Source organism: Coffea eugenioides, chromosome 2, assembly GCF_003713205.1.
Source record: "Coffea eugenioides isolate CCC68of chromosome 2, Ceug_1.0, whole genome shotgun sequence".
Taxonomy (NCBI): Eukaryota; Viridiplantae; Streptophyta; class Magnoliopsida; order Gentianales; family Rubiaceae; genus Coffea; species Coffea eugenioides.
This window is the reverse complement of record NC_040036.1, coordinates 24,966,817-24,985,500: the sequence shown is the minus strand read 5'-3', so window position 1 is coordinate 24,985,500 and position 18,684 is coordinate 24,966,817. Positions and strand designations below refer to the sequence as shown.

Sequence of the window (18,684 nt, the reverse complement as noted above, 5' to 3'; positions counted from 1 at the left end):
CCTTCTGATAAGATTTTATCAACTTGCAGGTCAATAATTAAACCAATCATTAACCTCTTCTCATAGAAATGTCTTTTACCTTTTCAAGTCCGTCTGAATCTAAAGGGGTTTAAAAAAGCGTATTGACCTGTGACAATTCTTAAAAAACCGTGTAAATGCAATTGGGCACTCTAGATTACTTATTGGACCATTTATTTCTTTGCTGGGGTTATAGTTTTCTTACTAAGTAGATTAGACGTGAACAAATAAAATATCTATTTTAAAATATCAAGACAAGTAGGTATGATTCTCCAGGATGAGCTAGAGGCCAGCAAGTTTTATCTGTTTATGCATGAAGCTCTTTCGGCAGTGAAAGTCAAAGTCAACTGCACCTTTAGTAGATTATGCTAGGGAACGGGTTAAAGAGTAGTAGTAAACTTCATGGTCTAGCTGCTCCTGGCGAGAATTTCTGCTCACAATGTTCGCAAGAATTCAGCCGTATCTGCTGGTTATCTTCATTCAAGTTTTGGTTGTAGCAGCAATCACAAATCCACAGGATTGTAAGTTGGTCTACTTCTTGTGTCCAGTATGCTCATCCGCAACAATCATGTTAACAATATGATTTTCATTCCTGTATTGTGGGAGCTCCTGTCCAGTGGCTCCAATTGATGATCTTGTTTTTTCTCATCCCTCTTTTTTCTTGGTGAATGAGGACGATTTTTCCATACTTGAGTTTGGTTATGAGGCCAAAATGATAAATCCATCCTTTCTGGATTATATCTGTCTGGTTCTTTTCCCCCTGAGCATTAATCTGTTCTCTCACCTATTAACCGAATTACTGGGCTTTTAATTGCTCAAGTTTGTGAAGGTTCATGCAATTTTTGTTATTGAAGTCGAAGAAACAAGATAACTATCTAAATTTCATTCCTTGAGATCTTTCGCAGCATTATTGGCATCCTTTCCTATGGTCATCAAGATCACCATTCCCCTGATCAAGGACCTAGGAGAGGCAGTTCGGAAATGCCAAAAGGTTTCCTGTACGACACTACTTAAAACTGACCATCCTTAGTTTCAGCTAGAAGCCTCATAATTATCAGCCCAAGCATGCTGCGTTCAGCTATGTTCCTTTGACACTTCAATTGCATCTCCAAGCAAAGATATATAGGAGGTCTAATGACACAGATCAACGTGTCCTGCTTTTAATGAGTTCATTATTTTTTTTTTCTGCAGCAGACTTACCCAAGTTGACTATAATTTTGCTTAATATGGTTTCCAATTTTGTATCTTGGAATGTTTGCATGATTTCAGATCTTCTATAGGTAAGAACTAGATGATTAATGCTTGCTGAATCGTCTGTCCTGATTGTTATGGATTGCTGCTGGTTAGATTATCTGATGGGAATTAAAGATCAAAGAAGAAAAATGCACTCGTTCTTATCTTACTAATGGAAATTTTAGTTGCCCATAGTACCCAGTATTGCTTGGTCCTGGTTCTTGTGAAATTTGGTTTGAACCTGGTTTAATCCTCATTCAAGTACTCTTTTCGTGACATATGGGCATTGGCAAGTCAATGCCTTATCTTGCGACTTTTCAATAAGACAAAAAAGTTCTCTGAATCTGCGATACAGTTGCTGCTCTGCAATCTCTCAAATCTGGATGGGAGAATGCACCACCAAATTGGGTTGGAACAGATCCATGTGGGAGTGGTTGGGATGGGATTGGATGCAGCAATTCTCGCGTCGTCTCTATGTACAATTCTTTCAACTTTCACCTTGAATCTTTTACTGGTAAATCATTTATTCCTTTGAGACTTGATTTGCTGATACAAATTTGCAGAACATTAGCGAGCGTTGGTTTGAGTGGTCAAGTACCTGGGGACATCGCCGATTTATCTGAACTGCTGACTCTGTAGGTCATTTTTCTAGAGTTTCTGTTTTGACATCTAGATGAAGACATTCCTGTTTATATTCTGTGAAGCCATTTGATGCCTTACTCAAAATTATTCATTTACTTAAAAATGTTCTCATTGAACACTAGGCCCCTTAGTACTCGTTCATTTTCTCTGTCAAGCAGCATGTTTGCTGCTACCTTTCAGTATTTATTTTCCTCTTAGAACCTGAATGATGAGCATAGAAGCCGCACTCTCCAGCCTGGCATTTCATGACTAATACAATGCCTTCACATTTGAGAGTACTATTACCCATTTGGCCGTCTCACTTGTAGTGGATTTTCTCTATTATCTACCTCAGAACACACATCCATGCTGTCTAAAAGTTGCGATTTTGTGGCCATTTCCTGTTTTATCATATGCATGCATGCAGCTGATGCTTAACTGGCATGACTTAAAACTCAACTCTGTCTATACTCCTACTCAAATGATTACTTACCAAGTCTCTCTTCCTCTATTTGTGCATGTGCATGAGAGCTATATGTTCACTTGTCTATATTTATATATATATACACACACACACACACACACACACACCTGTTCTCATTATTAAAAACATCGACCTTGATCCATTTATGCTTTTTGGCTGAAGGGATTTATCATACAATGAAGGATTAACTGGATCTCTTCCCAGAACAATTGGAAATTTGGCAAAGCTAACAAGCTTGTAAGGAAACTCATACTTTTGTCAGACCACACTGACCGTAAATTAATGAGATTAATTTATGTTGATATCTGTTTGCTCCTGATTGGATGACAGAATCCTCGTTGGCTGTGGCTTTTCTGGTCAGATACCAGACACCATAGGATCTATGAAGCAGCTATATACTCTGTAAGGATCTCCATTTGGGACTCATCTCCAATCCAATTCAATGGCTAGAATATGAAGAAATCAAGAAGTCCAGGAATTCACTCAATTATGACTAGTTTATGTTGTCAGATAGAATTCAATGAGCACTTTTTCATACTTAAATACTGAAATATGAACGAAAATTGCAAATAATTCACCACATTACATCAATGTGGCTGTGGCATTGGCAATCACAGTAAAGCCAGTTGCTTGGTTTCCAATGTGGACTGAAAATTGCATCAGATCACATTTGCCTTGTCCGTTACTTGAAATTCTTTTTCCTTTAATTATAGACCTCAAGTGTAGAAACATCCTGAGTATAAAATGTCTACCCCCTGTGTTGTAAATGGAAGTCAAATCCGAATGAAAATTTTAATACGAGCCTTGGATCTTCACAATTATGGGTTTGAGGTTATACACTAGGTACTTCTGCATATAATTTTGATCTTATTATACACAGTTCTAAACTTTTTCACTGTGTAATTCAGGTCGCTAAATTCTAACAAGTTTATTGGCCCAATACCGCCTTCTATCGGTGCTCTACCAAGACTTCATTGGCTGGATTTAGCCGACAACAAGCTTTCTGGCAGCATACCTGTCTCAAATGGAACTGCACCTGGTCTTGATATGCTTGTCCAGACACAGCACTTGTATACATAATGCTTCTCTAAGACTACATTTGCTTTCTTTTCCTGTATTTAGAATAGTAATAGTCCTGACAAGTGACAACATCGATCACAATTTATTGCAGTCACTTTGGCAAGAATCAGCTGTCTGGTGAAATCCCATCTCAACTTTTCAGTGGAAATATGTCTCTGATTCATCTGTAAGCCCCTTCTAGAATTTCCGTGTCTTTTATACAGTGTTTTAGTTAATCAAGAAAAGTGATGAGTTGTTCTCCCATGGGTGGCAACCTTGTAAGTTGCGTATGGATCAAAAGCAAGAGGTGTGGGTATGTAGTTGCAATCCCAGGCAGGACTTATGTGAAATGGAAAAGAACCAACTTCATGTTTGCCTTGTGCTGTCAATCTGACCGTCATCTTGCATGTTGAACTATTAAGAACTTAACCTGCTAGAAATGTCTTTTAATTCTTGGGCCATCATTGCAACACACAGGCACTTATTTGAATTTGCAGTAACCATGCATGTGTGCTGGCAACTATTCAGAGGAAAGGCGAAAAGCTGATTCTCTTCTTTCAATGGCTAATTGCAGATGGATTATTGGATTTAACGGCATAAACATCTTGATCATAGAATCTAACACCTTGCATGATTAATCTTCTGTCCTTCTACGTGTTAATTTTTGCAGGCTACTGGAGAATAACCAGCTCACGGGAAAAATCCCTTCCACCGTGGGCCTTATCCAAACTCTGGAGGTGTTGTAAGTGTTACAGTCTCATACTCAAATCATATGTTTTGGCAGTATCTGTAGCCTTGAAAAAATTCCTGTCCGAGCTATTCAGCAAAATTTGCTGTCATTCTGCAGACGCCTTGATAGGAACTCATTGAGCGGACCAGTTCCGCAAAACCTCAGCAAGCTCACCAGTGTTCAGGAGCTGTAAGCTGCGCAAATGAATGAGTTGCCAACTTCAAAATTTTTATTACTTTACCAGCAAATTAGTCTGCCCATTTAGTTTTTATTGTTAACAATGAATCTATTTATCAGGTTCTTATCAAACAATAACTTGAACGGGCCCCTGCCTGATCTCACCGGTATGACCTCCCTCAATTACCTGTAAGTTGCACCAGTGCTCTTGAATTCAAAGCCTGCAGTGAATGAGAAATCGATGGAGTATGTACTGTACTCAATACATTGGACAAATTGACAATGGTAGTGCTTAGTCTTCTTTCTTTTTTTTCCTCCCCCTCCAGGGATATGAGCAACAATACATTTAATGCATCGGATTTTCCTCCATGGATTTCAACCTTACCGTCTTTGACAACGCTGTACATAACTCGTTCTCTATCTCCAGCAATGAATGTGCCTCATATACATATGTATTAACTTAGTGAGAATGTGCTCAAACTTTGCAACCTAATAGAGATGCCCATTTTTGTTTCTAATCACAGAGTAATGGAAAACACAAATCTTCGGGGGGGAGTTCCAGAAACGCTTTTCAGCCTTGCTCAGCTGCAGTCTGTGTGAGTATTCGTATTCTGCAAGAGAACTTTTATCACACCGTTTACCATCTCCCTTACAAGATTAAATAGCTGATGAACTGCTTGTTATGAGAATAATTACCGCAAGCACGATGTTTGGGCATGACAGGATATTGAAGAATAATCGAATCAATGGCACCCTGAGTCTTGGATCCAGTTACAGCAATGAGCTACAATTAGTTGATTTGCAAAATAATACAGTTGAGTCCTATACTGACAGAGCTGGTGGGTACCGCAGTATTCAGATAATGTAAGCTCTGTTTTATACTAAAAACACAATCCTTTCTACAGCAGTGAACAATGTATCGAGTTAGTGTTGGATGTTATTATCAACTTTTTTCTTAGATTTGAGAGCTCATGATCTCACTAGAATGATTTATCATCTTCTGCAGACTTGTAGATAACCCAATTTGTCAAGGAGAAACACAAAGCTACTGTATCCCTCCTCGACAAGCCAATTCCTCATATACAACTCCGAGTAATTGCTCGAGGCCTCAGTGCAGATCAGATCAAGTTTCTAGCCCCAACTGTCAATGTGCATATCCATACACGGGCACCCTATTTTTCCGGGCTCCTTCGTTCTCTAACTTGGGGAACTTGAGCACTTTTCTGGCTCTGCAACAGAGATTGATGTTCACATTTCAGTCTCATCAGCTGCCTGTGGATTCAGTTTCTCTGAGTAATCCCTCAAAAAATTTAGATGACTATCTTACTTTAAGCCTTGAAGTTTTTCCGTCTGGCCTGGGTTACTTCAACCGCACAGGAATTTCTGCAATTGGTTTTGCGCTTAGCAATCAAACATTTAAGCCTCCCCCATTCTTTGGGCCTTTCTTCTACCGTGCGAACGGCTATCAATACTTCACTGGTAGTTAAGATGTTCAGATGTTATTACTTCGGTCGACTGTCTATATGGAGTATTATTTCTTCTTTCTTCTTGATTCTCCTCATGGTTTTATCTGTTCTTTCTCCTTCAGGTGATCTTTCAAGCTCAAACAAGTCATCTAGCAGCACTGCTATTATTATTGGAGCAGCAGTGGGTGGTTCTGTCCTCCTTTTATTGTTACTTGTTGCAGGAGGTTATGCTTTCCGCCAGAAAAGAAGAGCTGAAATAGCTGCTAAACACATTGATCCTTTTGGTAACTTGGATATAATAATGTTTGCTGTAAATTTTCTTAAATCATACTCAGTTCAGTTTTCACCACCTTATTTCATTTCATGGATGCAGCATCTTGGGACCGAAGTAAAAACAATGGTGGTGTTCCTCAGTTAAAAGGAGCACGGAATTTCTCATTTGAAGAGGTTAAGAAGTACACAAAAAATTTCTCAGAAGCTAATGACATTGGGTCCGGCGGTTACGGCAAGGTTAGCTTCTCACTAATCTTACACCCTGACCCAAGAAGTGCATCCTTCTCCTGCCATACATGTTATTAACACAGTAATGATCTCCAAATTAGGAAATATTTTATCATCTCAAAGATTTTTCTTTTTTTTTTTGGGTCCAACATGCATGTTTCACTTCCCATCAGGATGTACTGTCAAAAGAAATGCTTTAGAGAGTCTTGAACACAAGGCAACGATTTTCCCCTTTCAAGAGTAAACTAAATTTTGTTTAGCTTAGTTTTTAAAGTTTGTCCCAAGAAATTTGATGCGATGTCACTTTCTAAAGGTTTTAAACTTTTAACCACACGAGATATTCTCCCTCTGTCTCTTCCAAATCAGATTTCCAGGTTCCACCACCACTGCAGCAACAGTACTTACCGATCTTCTTAGATCGCATTTGCAAGCATTTTCCTTCTTTTTGCAATTTTCCATCAATTCTTCTTTTCAAACATCTTTATGTAACTACCATAAAAGATTATAGACCATGATCAATTACTGTCATGCCTTTCAGGTATACAGAGGAACTCTTCCCACTGGACAATTGGTTGCCGTTAAAAGAGCTCAGCAAGGATCTACGCAGGGTGCTCTTGAGTTCAAAACTGAGATTGAGCTTCTCTCAAGGGTTCACCACAGGAATGTTGTCGGCCTGGTGGGTTTTTGCTTTGATCAAGGTGAAGAAATGCTAGTCTATGAATTTATTCCAAATGGCACACTGAAGGATAGCCTTTCAGGTAGTTTGTGATCTGATCCTTTGTTTCCAATCTAAACCCATGTAAACTAATCTTGAAGCTCTCTTAAATTTATTTTCTTTCTATACATAAAAGTACTCATTGAATTTCAACAACATTCATGGGCATCTACCATAAATTGACGAAGTTTGAAAGTCATCCACTCTAAGCAACTTTATAGTTGAGGGGACTAGTTACAGTAGGGTGGATTACTCAGTAATTCAGTATCTCTCTGTGCAGGGAAGTCGGGGATCAGGTTAGACTGGATGAGGAGACTCCGGATAGCCCTTGGTGCAGCAAGGGGAATACAATATCTGCATGTTCTTGCTAATCCTCCAATCATACATCGGGATATAAAATCAAATAATGTCTTGCTGGATGAAAGGTTGAATGCAAAAGTCGCTGATTTTGGTCTGTCCAAGCCTATGGGTTCACCTGACAGGACTCATGTGACTACACAAGTCAAAGGGACAATGGTCAGTAAAGTTTTTGCTGAGTTTTCAAATATTTCCTGTACAAAAGTCTTATAGCATCCACATTTTATTTCCTGTCTTAGTTGTTTTTCTTTTGCCTGGGAGAAAGAGAGTCGAATGGAAGGGAAATGACATCTGTGGCATTTCAATCTCAAATTTTTAGTTACTTTAGATGGGATCACTCATGACCAAAATAGAAAAGGATAGAGAAGACAACGAACAAAAGGAATAACATTAGGGATAGAGGAAAGGAATGTTTATATAACAGTTTTTTGAAGGCAAACACTAGAACTAGAAGGCTTCTTTGCTAAAAAGGTCTGGGAAGGGCATACAGACAAATTAGGAGCAGATCCAGAGTATGTTTCTCTTAGTCACATATTACACAAACGATATGAACAAGATATCTCATTCATTCTATGGCTATATTTGGTATTCCTTTCCATAGTTGTCATTGGTAATTCAGAGTTTTCTATTCAGACACACTTTCTCACATGAGCACATGCATCAAAGGTACTCTCTCCTGATGAATCATGCATCTCCAAAGAAAGGATATTCGTTCACCCATAACGTTATTGCCTTTTATAGTTATTGGCCAATATCATCACATTGTAGCATTGCTTATGTGCCAGAATTCCTGAGTTTTGGGGTAAAGAAAATGGATCCCAAATTATGAATGAAATATCAGAAGTACTAACATTCATGAATCATGCAAGTATATGGCTTAAGCTCCTTACCATTATTGGTGGATTCAAGCACACGTTTTAAATCTGAGAGCTGAGATTTTATGTTCAGGGCTACATGGATCCTGAATATTACATGACTCAACAACTGACTGAGAAGAGTGATGTGTATAGCTTTGGGGTGTTACTGCTGGAGCTTATAACTGCAAGAGCCCCAATTGAAAAGGGGAAATACATTGTTCGGGAGGTGAAGCTAGCAATGGACAAGACAAAAGATCTTTATAACCTTCAAGAACTTATCGACCCTGTCATTGTGTCAAGTGTAGCTCCCGGAAGTCTAGAGAAATTCGTGGATCTGGCATTGGATTGTGTTGCAGAAGAGGGAGTTAACAGACCAACAATGAGTGAGGTTGTGAAAGAGATTGAGAGCATCATGGAACTGGCTGGGCTGAACCCCCATACCGAATCTGCGTCAACTTCAGATAACTACGATGGAGCACGCAAGGGAGATGAACATCCTTACAGTGATGATAGTCTCTTTGTCTACAGCGGCGCCTATCCTCATTCCAAGTTGGAGCCCAAGTGAGATTTGTTCACTGGCATTTGGCATTAACATGTAAGGATTTTTAAAAACCTGGTTCTGTAAGTAGCAGGTCATCGCCTAGACCTTTCTTCATTTGTACATCTTAGAAGAGTGTTTTGTACAATCTTCCTCCAATTTGATGTTGGTCGACAATGTCGATGGAAAAGTCTATAGAGGCTACATTCTAGCCCAAGTGTCGAAGAGAAATACTCACATAGGAAACCAGCAAGAATTCTGTGTGAGTCTGCTTAGTTAAATTAATTATTTCACTCTGCTAAAACTGTAGTGTCTTTCTGGTCTAAGTTAATGTTGCCGATTGTAAATGCACTGCCATCTATTGATAAAAATGAACTTGGACAGCCTTGTGAATTAACTAGTGTGGCTGGTATTTACTTTTTCTTTTCTTTGGTTCTCTTTCTCATAATATTTTTCCGAATCCCAAATTAATTTCCTTTCCGTTGGCTGTTTTGAAAATTCATCTTTCACTTTGAAAGAGGTGTGTCTCTTTTTAGTCAATGGGCCTTTTCATACTTTCGTTTGCAGGATCCTTAAGAATGTTCATCCGTCTGCACTCACGTGATGAAATTGTTGTTATGTATGATTTTCATTTAACTAGTAATAGTTCACGTGCTTGCACGTGATTGTAATATCTAAAAATATATTATTCTTTAAATACTAAAAAAATTTTATGAAATTTTGATCATCAACATCATAATATAGTAATTTTATATTATTTATTTTTTTAAGCTAGTTATTTTTTAAATTTTATTAAATAAAAAGAGACAGAAAACATTTCAATGTAGTTGATATGTCCCTCGGGATTGAATTTGGAATTATGAACCAAACACTTTTTTATTTATAACTTGAATTCTAACATATCAAATATTGATAATATCATGTTTTACCAAAATCATTGTATATTCATGATAATATCAAGTCTATTTTGTTTCATATGAGCACAATATTTTTTGGTTTTAGTATTAGTTTTTTTATGATCATGGAATTGGAATGAGAATTGTGGCTAATTAACAATTTTAATATTAATTTTTTGTATAATGCAGTGTTTTATTTTTTAATTGCCAACTTTTAATCCATAATCGCTATTATTATTATCAATTAGGGGAATGCACTGTATATGTCTAATTACAATTGTCACCATAAATGAAATTTACTTAATTTTTAAGCTTTTCATTTCATAACTGCTTCCATTATTCACTAATATTGCAATACAATAAATATATGTAATCATTAGAAGAAAAAATAAGGGTATTTTAGGCATCATCAAAAACAATTTGGATATCATTTTCATTTTATCATTCTTCATTTAAGTTTACTCTTATCATGATTCTTATTTTATCATTAGAGATGACTTCTGGTTTGATGGATGGATTTGGTTTGTTCAAACCAATACAACTGAAGCATTACTATATTATTTTCAATAACAATGTTCGTCTTCCCCTAGATATCAATGATTTTGATGTTGTCTTTGATATTATTTGAATTGTATTCTAGCTTTTTAATTCATTTGCTATTTACTTTATGTCATTTTATAAATAGTTTTCATTTTTTCAGTTCTTCTTGTTTTGATCGGTTGCTATTAATGATAATAGTGGTTTGTATTGTGCTAGTATTTCAGATTTCTTTTTTCTAGTTTAATACTGCTATTTCAGTTATAAAGGTGTCATCAATTTTTGTATATTGAAATTCCATTGGGTGCAACATGAAAAATTCTTCATATTGGTAAAAAGTGCATAATTGTAAATTTTGCTCGTGATATTTGTATAATATCATGACGATTTATTTGTATAAGGGTTCTTTTCTCCTTGTATGTTTCTCCATTTTCTAAAGAGTATTTATTTTTTGACATTGCTTTTTTTTTTTTACAATCTCAACTAATGACTAATGATAAATTTTTCATGCATCAATTAAGAAATTTTGATACGTATAATAATTGGAAATGGAGTCCAATGGTAGGTAAATAGTTTTTAATGAGCAATTTTTAATTATAATTACCAATACTAATAAGATGTAATCAATTGGAGTGTTTTATTTCTTTTAATTAGTGCCACATTAAATGCAATAATTATAATTAAAAGACATGAGAGTAATTTAGGGATAACAAAAACTAAGATAAAAAAGTGCTTACACTTACACTCCCCCAATACCAAGATTCATACTTTTTATACAGTAATGATAATGATAATGATAATGATTATGTCCAAGATATCCTATTAAGCATGACTATTACCTACTACGTGATTACTGGATTTTTGGGTTGTATAAGATTCAGAGTATGCCTACTTCACAAGAAAAAAGTGGTAGGACTTCATTGAAATCTTGTATTGTTAGATGTGGACTGATATTGTTATTAATTCTGTGGATGTCTATGAGATCTTAACTCGCCACTGCTGCTGCAATTAATCATTGCAACTTGTTCGGCCATATCTACTTGATTCGGACTCTTATAGTTTCAATTTTATGGATGATATTAGGATGGTTTTGGTTTTCGTATCATAAAATTCTCAGGAAGAAAAAAAAAAGAATTTTGATTGATAATCGTATCTCAAGCAAAAGCTTTCTAGTTTATCACAATCAAAATCTAGTCTTGCTGTCGTTCCTCCCAATCCTTGTACTGTTCACTCATAACCAAATTAGGTAGCTAATTGTTTCTGGCATTTGTATCATAACCAATTTGTATCTTTGGACTAGTAGTCTAATAAATTGTCAAATACAAATGCGATAACACATCTATACCTCAGGATTTCACTGGCTTCTCCAACAAAGCAGAAAAATACCACTCATTCTTGTCAATCCCACGATCGAGCTTCATGCCTGCATTCCATCTCAGTTTCTTGAATCCAACACGATCGAGCATTGGAACATAGGTTGAATTCAGCTGTGAACCTAGGCAGAAGAAATGGTCGAGCCAGAATATCCCTCCGGGTCTCAATACCCTGTAAATATCATAAAGTGTAAACTCAAGCATGGTATCAGGAATCCAATTGCTCAAAATATGCATCGAGTGCACGATGTCCAGAGTATTCTCAAAGAAAGAAAGCCTCTGCGAGACACTCATGTGCATCGAAATCAATCCCCTGGATGCGATGAAGCTGTTAAATGGACCATCCAAGTTCATAGAAGTTGTGACAATGGTCACATTATTTTCTTTCATCCTGGCAGCAAACGTGCCCGTTCCACCTCCAATATCGAGTCCAATCCGAATAGTTCCATGAGGTTTTGTACCCAAAACCTCGTTGATCCCAAAATCCAAGCCTCCATTGTCGAAGAGCCATCTTGATTTCTCCCTGCCTTCTAAATCAAAGCAGTCTTTGCAGTCGTAGAATACTGGAAGCTTTTTCCTCTCAACCAAGCAACCATAGCTTTTGCAAGTGTAGGGATCCCAAACGATGCTTGTGTCAGGTGGCATCGTCCAAAGACTCTTTGGCAATGGATTGGGCTCCTTATAACCAGCTGGAGACTTGGGGTGGCACCGCCTTCTTGGCAGCGGCTCACACCCCTTGAGCATGAGCCTTTGCGCAAAAACATCATCCACGGGGCATTCTCCACCAATCTTATACGTCATATATTGTGCTAACTCCTCCTTATACCTCAAACAACCTCCTCCCACTGAAGGGTAGAGCTCGTCTGTGCCCGATCGCGGGGAGTACCCCAACGGGAGCTTCTGAGGGCCCATTCCAATCTTGGCTTCAGTAGATAGATCAGATAAAAGATCATCGAAGCTGAAAATCGAGGACCCCTCCTTAGAAGAAGAATGTTGGTCTATAGCTGCATTAAGGCGAGAGAGCTCAGTTAGTAGAGATTTCGTAAGAATATTGCTGGCCTTGAGATGCTGTTGCAAGTCTGAGTTTTGGGCTCGGCTGTTTGCTAGCTCACGTTTGGTGATGTTGAGCTCATTCAAGAGTTTCGTGTGGTCCCAAGTAGGCAGCGAAAGGTTTTGAGCGATGGGTAGAGAAGGACCAGTGAAGACGTAAATGGTGAGGAGATTCGTCAGGATGACTAGTAACAGTATTTTGAGCTTGTACTTGGTTTGAGTGTGCTGGATTGGTCTTTTGGAAGAAGGGTGGTCATCATCTCCACTACCCATTGATCTAGCTAGCTAGAGCGACCTGCAGGCACTATCTCCTTATGTTTTAGCCTTTGAAGCAGCCTCAATTCGTTGGTGCTTTGGTTTCTGCAGGTGCTGTAATATTGGTGTGGAACAGAGGAGAATGCTCCACGAAAGAACACTTGGTTGTAAGTTGTAGTAATAGGAAAAGAAAGGTAAGAGCAAAGACTAGTGGGATGATGGCATGGAAGGCGGCATCCTTTGCGCTTGAAATTTTCAGACATGTTATGAGCACTGAACACTGTACTGGTCAGAACTAAAGATACTATTATATAAATATAAAAAAGTTTTCTATGTACCCTCATTTTTTTTAAAAAACACTAACAAGTATAAAGATTGTGTGTGAATTTAAATTTGAAATTCGATATAAAAAGTTAGGAGAATTATCGCATGGTCAGTATGTAAAAAGTTAATTCTCATATTTAGGGTCCTATATTTAGTTTGAATAATAAATTATTTTACACATATTCTGCCATTTTGATGCAAAAATTTCACATTTATTGCCCTCTTGATATTTAAACATTATTATGTGAAATTTCTTCACTTTTCCAAAAACACTGACATCTATTTAGGCCTGTGTTCAGTGTAACCTGCCGTTGTATTCGTTCGAGGGCGGGAATTTATAGTTGTTATATGCCTTTGAGGTCAAAATAATATATATGTCCATATTCAAATTAGCAAAGTATTACTATATCATTTTCAAGTCTTCTGATCACGAGACCCCTGTATATATATCTTAAGTGATGTCAGCCATATTAATTTAAGTGAACTCTTGATCCCGCTCCAACTTGAATCTGGCAATGAATGACTATGATAGTATACATTTCTAAACACAACAGTAAATTTTTGACCCCAAAAAAAAAAAAAATCACAGGAGTAGATTCAAATATGATGGAGATGAAAGAAAAACACCTTAATTTGTACCCTAAATGGTAGGGTGTAAATGAGTCTACTCAAACTGAACACCTTAGTGTTCAAGATTGTTTAATTATTTTGATGAATTTGAAATTATGTTCAAATTTTACTTGTTTACTGACAGAATCGAGTTTGAACGAACTTTTTATCGAGTTTGAAAATTATCGAGCATAAAACGCTGCTCGGTCTAGATTTGATTAGTTAGCAAACCAAGTTCAAACGAATTCATACCAAGTGGAGTTGGATTTGAATATCAAATACTTTGGTTCATCTTTCCAACCCTTTTCGATTGAACTTGCCTAGGCTTAAATTGAGGTTTATAATCAGTTTTGATGGACAAGAAGCCACCATCCATGTACTGCATACCTGCTCTAAAGACGCGTTTTGGATCTAATAATGGCGTAAAACAAACAACCTCAAACGAGTTCACGCTTTCTGTTGTCACCCACCCCAAAACCGTGAGAGTTGGCACACGCTTCATAGCTTTAGTTGCGGTACTCCGTACTCTACAAATTGGATTTCGTTGTTCCATTGAATAGCATAAAATACGACGCATCATAATTTTTTTTTTTTTTTTTTTTTTTTTTCGGCCAAGCATTTTTTTTTTTTTTTTTTGTTTTCGGCCAAGCGATAATAGCTTTTATTAATAATATAAACCAAATAATTACATAGTTGAGCAATATGCTTTCTTTAGCAGAAATTATAAGCCTAAGAGATACCACAGAGGGGAACGACAGAAAGATGGAAGGGGGTTAAATGAGTTTTGCCAGAATCTTGCCCCTCCCCCACTCCTCTCCTGTCTTCCAGCACTATACTGCTATTTTATTTTTTTTTTCTTCTTTCAATTTGATAACAATCTTTCCATTACCTAGTGTATGGTTTTGTACCTACCATGCACTTGCTTATGTTACGTGATTAAAACCATGATAAATCTGATAGTTAGCAGTCATTTACACTCAAATTAATTGATGCTTAGTGCAACCTGCAGTTTATGAAGTTCACTTGAACTCGAACATTTTACTCTAGCCACATATTTCTCAACCAAGTTTGATTTTGATATTGACTCTTGTACTTGGTAGTATTAATTTTGTGTCGCCATCCTTTTGATCTTGGATGTGATATGCCTGCATGAACTGTAAGTCCCAATTTGCCACCAAAAAGGCTAACACCAAACTCAACCTTCAATCTTGATTGTAACCATGACAGGCTAGCTAACACCCGAATAGCTAGCCAACCTTTTCCACGCTTTCATGTTCAAGTCAGAGACAAAGAGGGAGTCAGTAGTTATTTATGATGGATGGAACCCATTTTATGTTTACCTTTATAGATGGTAGTTGTAAATTGTCAACCAAGACATTGGTTTAGTTAAAAAAGCCAATTATATGCATATTCAACGTAGACTTTTAGTAATTGAGATATCTCGTGATGACCGGAGTCGAATCTATTTAAATCCCTTTTTTATATAGTGAAAAGAAAAACATAGGCTTTTGAGGACATCCATGTGCAAAACTATATTGCAATCAAATTGTGCAGTCTTTCCATGTTTGACACTATCAATGTTTGATTCAATCCAATGGCCGAAGTTAGCCTGGCCTGTCGAGTGTCGAATATCCTAATTGGTTCTTTAATTAAGTTGCCAATCTTTGATCTAAAGTCAGTGAGGACGCAGTCAACTAACTACACTAAGAGCACTTGGTCAACAAATTTTGAAATGAAACCCCTTTGAAATGTTGGTTAATTGCTAATTTTAAGAGAAGAAATTTTTATCACCTTAATATACGCTTTTGTCAATGCCAAAATGTGGGCAAGGTATCATATCCTTCTCAGTTAAGCTGGCTACCCCTTCCGGTTGCGTTATTTTTCCAGGACACCACAGGGCATCCGCCAAGATTTAAAAGTATTTTTTACAGTCCTTTAAAATAGTCAAAATTTTTACTTGTATCTTAATTAGTAGAAATTAAATTTTTACTTGATATTACAACTTTACGTGTGATTAGTGGATAACACTCATGCTAGAGGAGATTGTGCAAGTTTCGTTTCGAAGGAAAACAACAACTAGAGATGCTTAATTGGACCTGTTATGGAAAGAGGCTTCATAGTGAACTGAGAAAAATAAAGGGTTTTAATTAAGTAAGTATGTAAATCAGACAAAACATTTGGATCTAAAGCTGGTAATTAGGAGCGCCTTGTTGTCACAGGGGTAATTATTACATCTTCAAATTAATTATACATGAACATCATGCTTTTGCTCTTTATATTTTCCCCAGATGATCATGACCTGACTAATGATTCCTCCACGTAAAAATTCTAGGATCCCACCAAAAGCGATTTCAAAATGAAGATGTCGATCAAAGTTTTGGGATTTGGATGGTAATCTTGGACCTTGATTTGGCTCGATACATTAATCAGTGTCAATACAAAAATCCATGATCAGCAAGTGCTTTCTTGATGATATAATGGCTGGATTACTGGTCAGTTATCAACTTAATTATGATAAAGCATAGATTATTACTATATAGGGTCTCTTCATATTGCAGAATAATACTTTTCCTTTGTTTACTTTCCACTTTATACAGCTTATAATCATCAAGAATCACCATGGGTGGGACATGCCAGCACTTGCTTTTTAAGGTTTTCAATGATCATCACCAGCTTGGTATTGAATCGATTCACGAAGCACTTGGGCAACCATCCTGCGGGGTCCAACTGAAATTGAAAATTCAAACAAGTTGAAGTTAGCCCCTCGTCAGAGGTTTGGGTCCAGCATTTGCATAAAATTGTTAATGTGATTTTCAGAGGTATTAGCATATTCCTTCAAGTTTCATATCATAGTGCATAATTCACCCTCGTATTGCCCAACAAAGTCTCAATAGTACTAATGGACATAATGGATAAAATTATGCTTAAAATTGCAAAGAGGGGATGATTAGCACAAGTAAGATGAGAAGAAAAAAAAAAAGATGTGACCACAAAATAACTCTCTGACCTTTTTTTTTTTTTTTTTGAGGGCGCAATAGTTAAAAAAGTCTTCAAAGTTCTGGTAAATGAGTTGAAGATAATATGCAAATCTTCCTTGTTTTTAATTTACATTAGAAATAGAGAATTTTAGAATAAATAGCACTTAAACAGTGCTTAGTAACCACCAGTGGAAGTGACACTACTAATACAATTTTGTAGAAAGGAGGCTTCTAGATAGGGTTCTTCCATGCCTAATCACCAAAAAGGATTTATCTTGAACACGAAGTTAGTAATCAATATCAAGAAAAGCAATGAAAGCGAGGCTTTTTTTTTGGTGGGGGGGGGGGGGGTATATACCCTGTACATAGTTTTTATTGCATCAATGATAGAACGTATACATGAAACAATAAGCTCAATCCAAAAGAAGAGGAAAAAAAAAAAGGTTAATTACCTGAACTACGTAAGTAACCATGCAGGAATCATCATCAAGTTTTTCAACAACCCATCCGGACTGCAACAATAGGGCTCTGATGGAATTATTTTGTTTCGGGCTCAATCCAGATGCTATTTCTTTTGGAAGAGAAGCTACTGCAACAACCTGCATGAGCTATAACATGTTAGTCATAATTCATCAATCTAAACTTCATTATTGGCTATGGATAATCGTTGCAACTCTGCTTAATTAACTAGTTAATGGATGCATCAAAGTTAAAGAGCATGCAGCAATAAATGTATCCAGGGTCCATCTTGAACAGGTTAATTACCAGAGTTCCATCATCCATAGTTTCACGTCTCTCATAAACAATGAATTCTCGGTTTCTGAAGAGAGGCTTGGCACAATCTCCAAACTTGAGTCGTATGATGCTCAGGTATTCTTCCAGATCTTTTATGTACCTTGCTTCCACTATATCAGAATCCCATTGCTGTACAAAATCCCAGATGAAATATATCAAAATCAAGTCAAAATCTTTATTTTTTTTTCCTTTTCTGGGGGTTTGAATTAATATCAAGTAGCTAGCTAGTACATAGCAATGCTTGAAATTCACCTTTGCAGCATCAATGGCATTAGCGACGGTAATGAACTGCTGGGGTGAGACTGATTTTAGCAGCCAACGACTGCGAAAGGTATGAAGGGATCCAGACCGACGTTTCGATATCTCAACACCATTGTCCATTCCTAGCACTTTCCAGCCATCATTTCCACTTCCAACTTTGTTGGAGTCCGAAGCTGACAATAATTCCTGAATGCAATTCTCACTTGCATAGAACACATATCTTCTCAAAGAGTCCTCACTAATCGACCTATCCAAAGTTCACCAAAAATTCAACTAGTCACAATGATGCCAGTGGAAAGCCAGGATTTTGTGACAAGGGGTGAGCTTATGAAGGGCTACTATTTTCGTGTTTCTAAAAATAAAATCAAGATGAATTCAAGTAGTACAAGTACTTGTGGACATGGAACTTACCAGGACCTGCTGCAAGGAGCTGGACTATTGCTCATCTTACGATTCCCTCTAATGCAGGGAAGTTGGAAAATTTTGAAGATGATATATACGAAAGAGAGGAGGGTTGAGGTGGGGCAAGGGGAGTAGGGTATAGAAGGACAAGTCCTAGATTGTTTGGGGAGGGAAGATGGAGATGGAGATGAAGCTAGGTTGCTAAAATGGTAAGAAGTGGGGTGAAGAGTGATGCACATGGAATGCCAGAGGAACCTCCATGATTAAAATTGCGCGTCTTTATCTCCATTTCCCTCTCTTTTCGCTCTCATTGAAGTCACCAACAATCCATGTGCATCATCTTCCCCACATCTCTCCCTCCTTAACCATTCCAACTCTTCTTTATAGCAAAAGAATCTATTCTTTTTTATCCGCACAAAAAAAAAGAGAACAGGGAGAAAAATACTAG

General features: G+C 37.1%; 3 protein-coding genes across 3 annotated transcripts; 1 reads left to right on the top strand and 2 right to left on the bottom strand.

Annotated features, from left to right (window-relative positions):
* Positions 1 to 257: 257 nt before the first annotated feature.
* Positions 258 to 9,153, top strand: LOC113761463 (probable leucine-rich repeat receptor-like protein kinase At5g49770). Its single transcript, XM_027304463.1, has 19 exons — positions 258 to 539; positions 1,607 to 1,727; positions 1,815 to 1,886; positions 2,519 to 2,593; positions 2,687 to 2,758; positions 3,265 to 3,426; positions 3,528 to 3,602; positions 4,086 to 4,157; positions 4,263 to 4,334; positions 4,443 to 4,511; positions 4,649 to 4,723; positions 4,847 to 4,918; positions 5,046 to 5,186; positions 5,329 to 5,801; positions 5,911 to 6,072; positions 6,162 to 6,298; positions 6,828 to 7,047; positions 7,285 to 7,520; positions 8,310 to 9,153. The coding sequence occupies exons 1-19, from the start codon at positions 458 to 460 to the stop codon at positions 8,781 to 8,783; spliced, it is 2,862 nt and encodes a 953-aa protein (XP_027160264.1). The 5' UTR covers positions 258 to 457; the 3' UTR covers positions 8,784 to 9,153.
* A 2,382-nt stretch (positions 9,154 to 11,535) lies between these two features.
* LOC113759314 lies at positions 11,536 to 12,885 on the bottom strand. The gene has a single exon (XM_027301880.1). The coding sequence runs from the start codon at positions 12,883 to 12,885 to the stop codon at positions 11,536 to 11,538; it is 1,350 nt and encodes a 449-aa protein (XP_027157681.1).
* A 3,298-nt stretch (positions 12,886 to 16,183) lies between these two features.
* Positions 16,184 to 18,556, bottom strand: LOC113762737 (START domain-containing protein 10). Its single transcript, XM_027306311.1, has 5 exons — positions 18,246 to 18,556; positions 17,826 to 18,081; positions 17,544 to 17,702; positions 17,231 to 17,377; positions 16,184 to 16,527 (listed from the first exon to the last, which is right to left on the bottom strand). The coding sequence occupies exons 1-5, from the start codon at positions 18,473 to 18,475 to the stop codon at positions 16,408 to 16,410; spliced, it is 912 nt and encodes a 303-aa protein (XP_027162112.1). The 5' UTR covers positions 18,476 to 18,556; the 3' UTR covers positions 16,184 to 16,407.
* Positions 18,557 to 18,684: the final 128 nt, after the last annotated feature.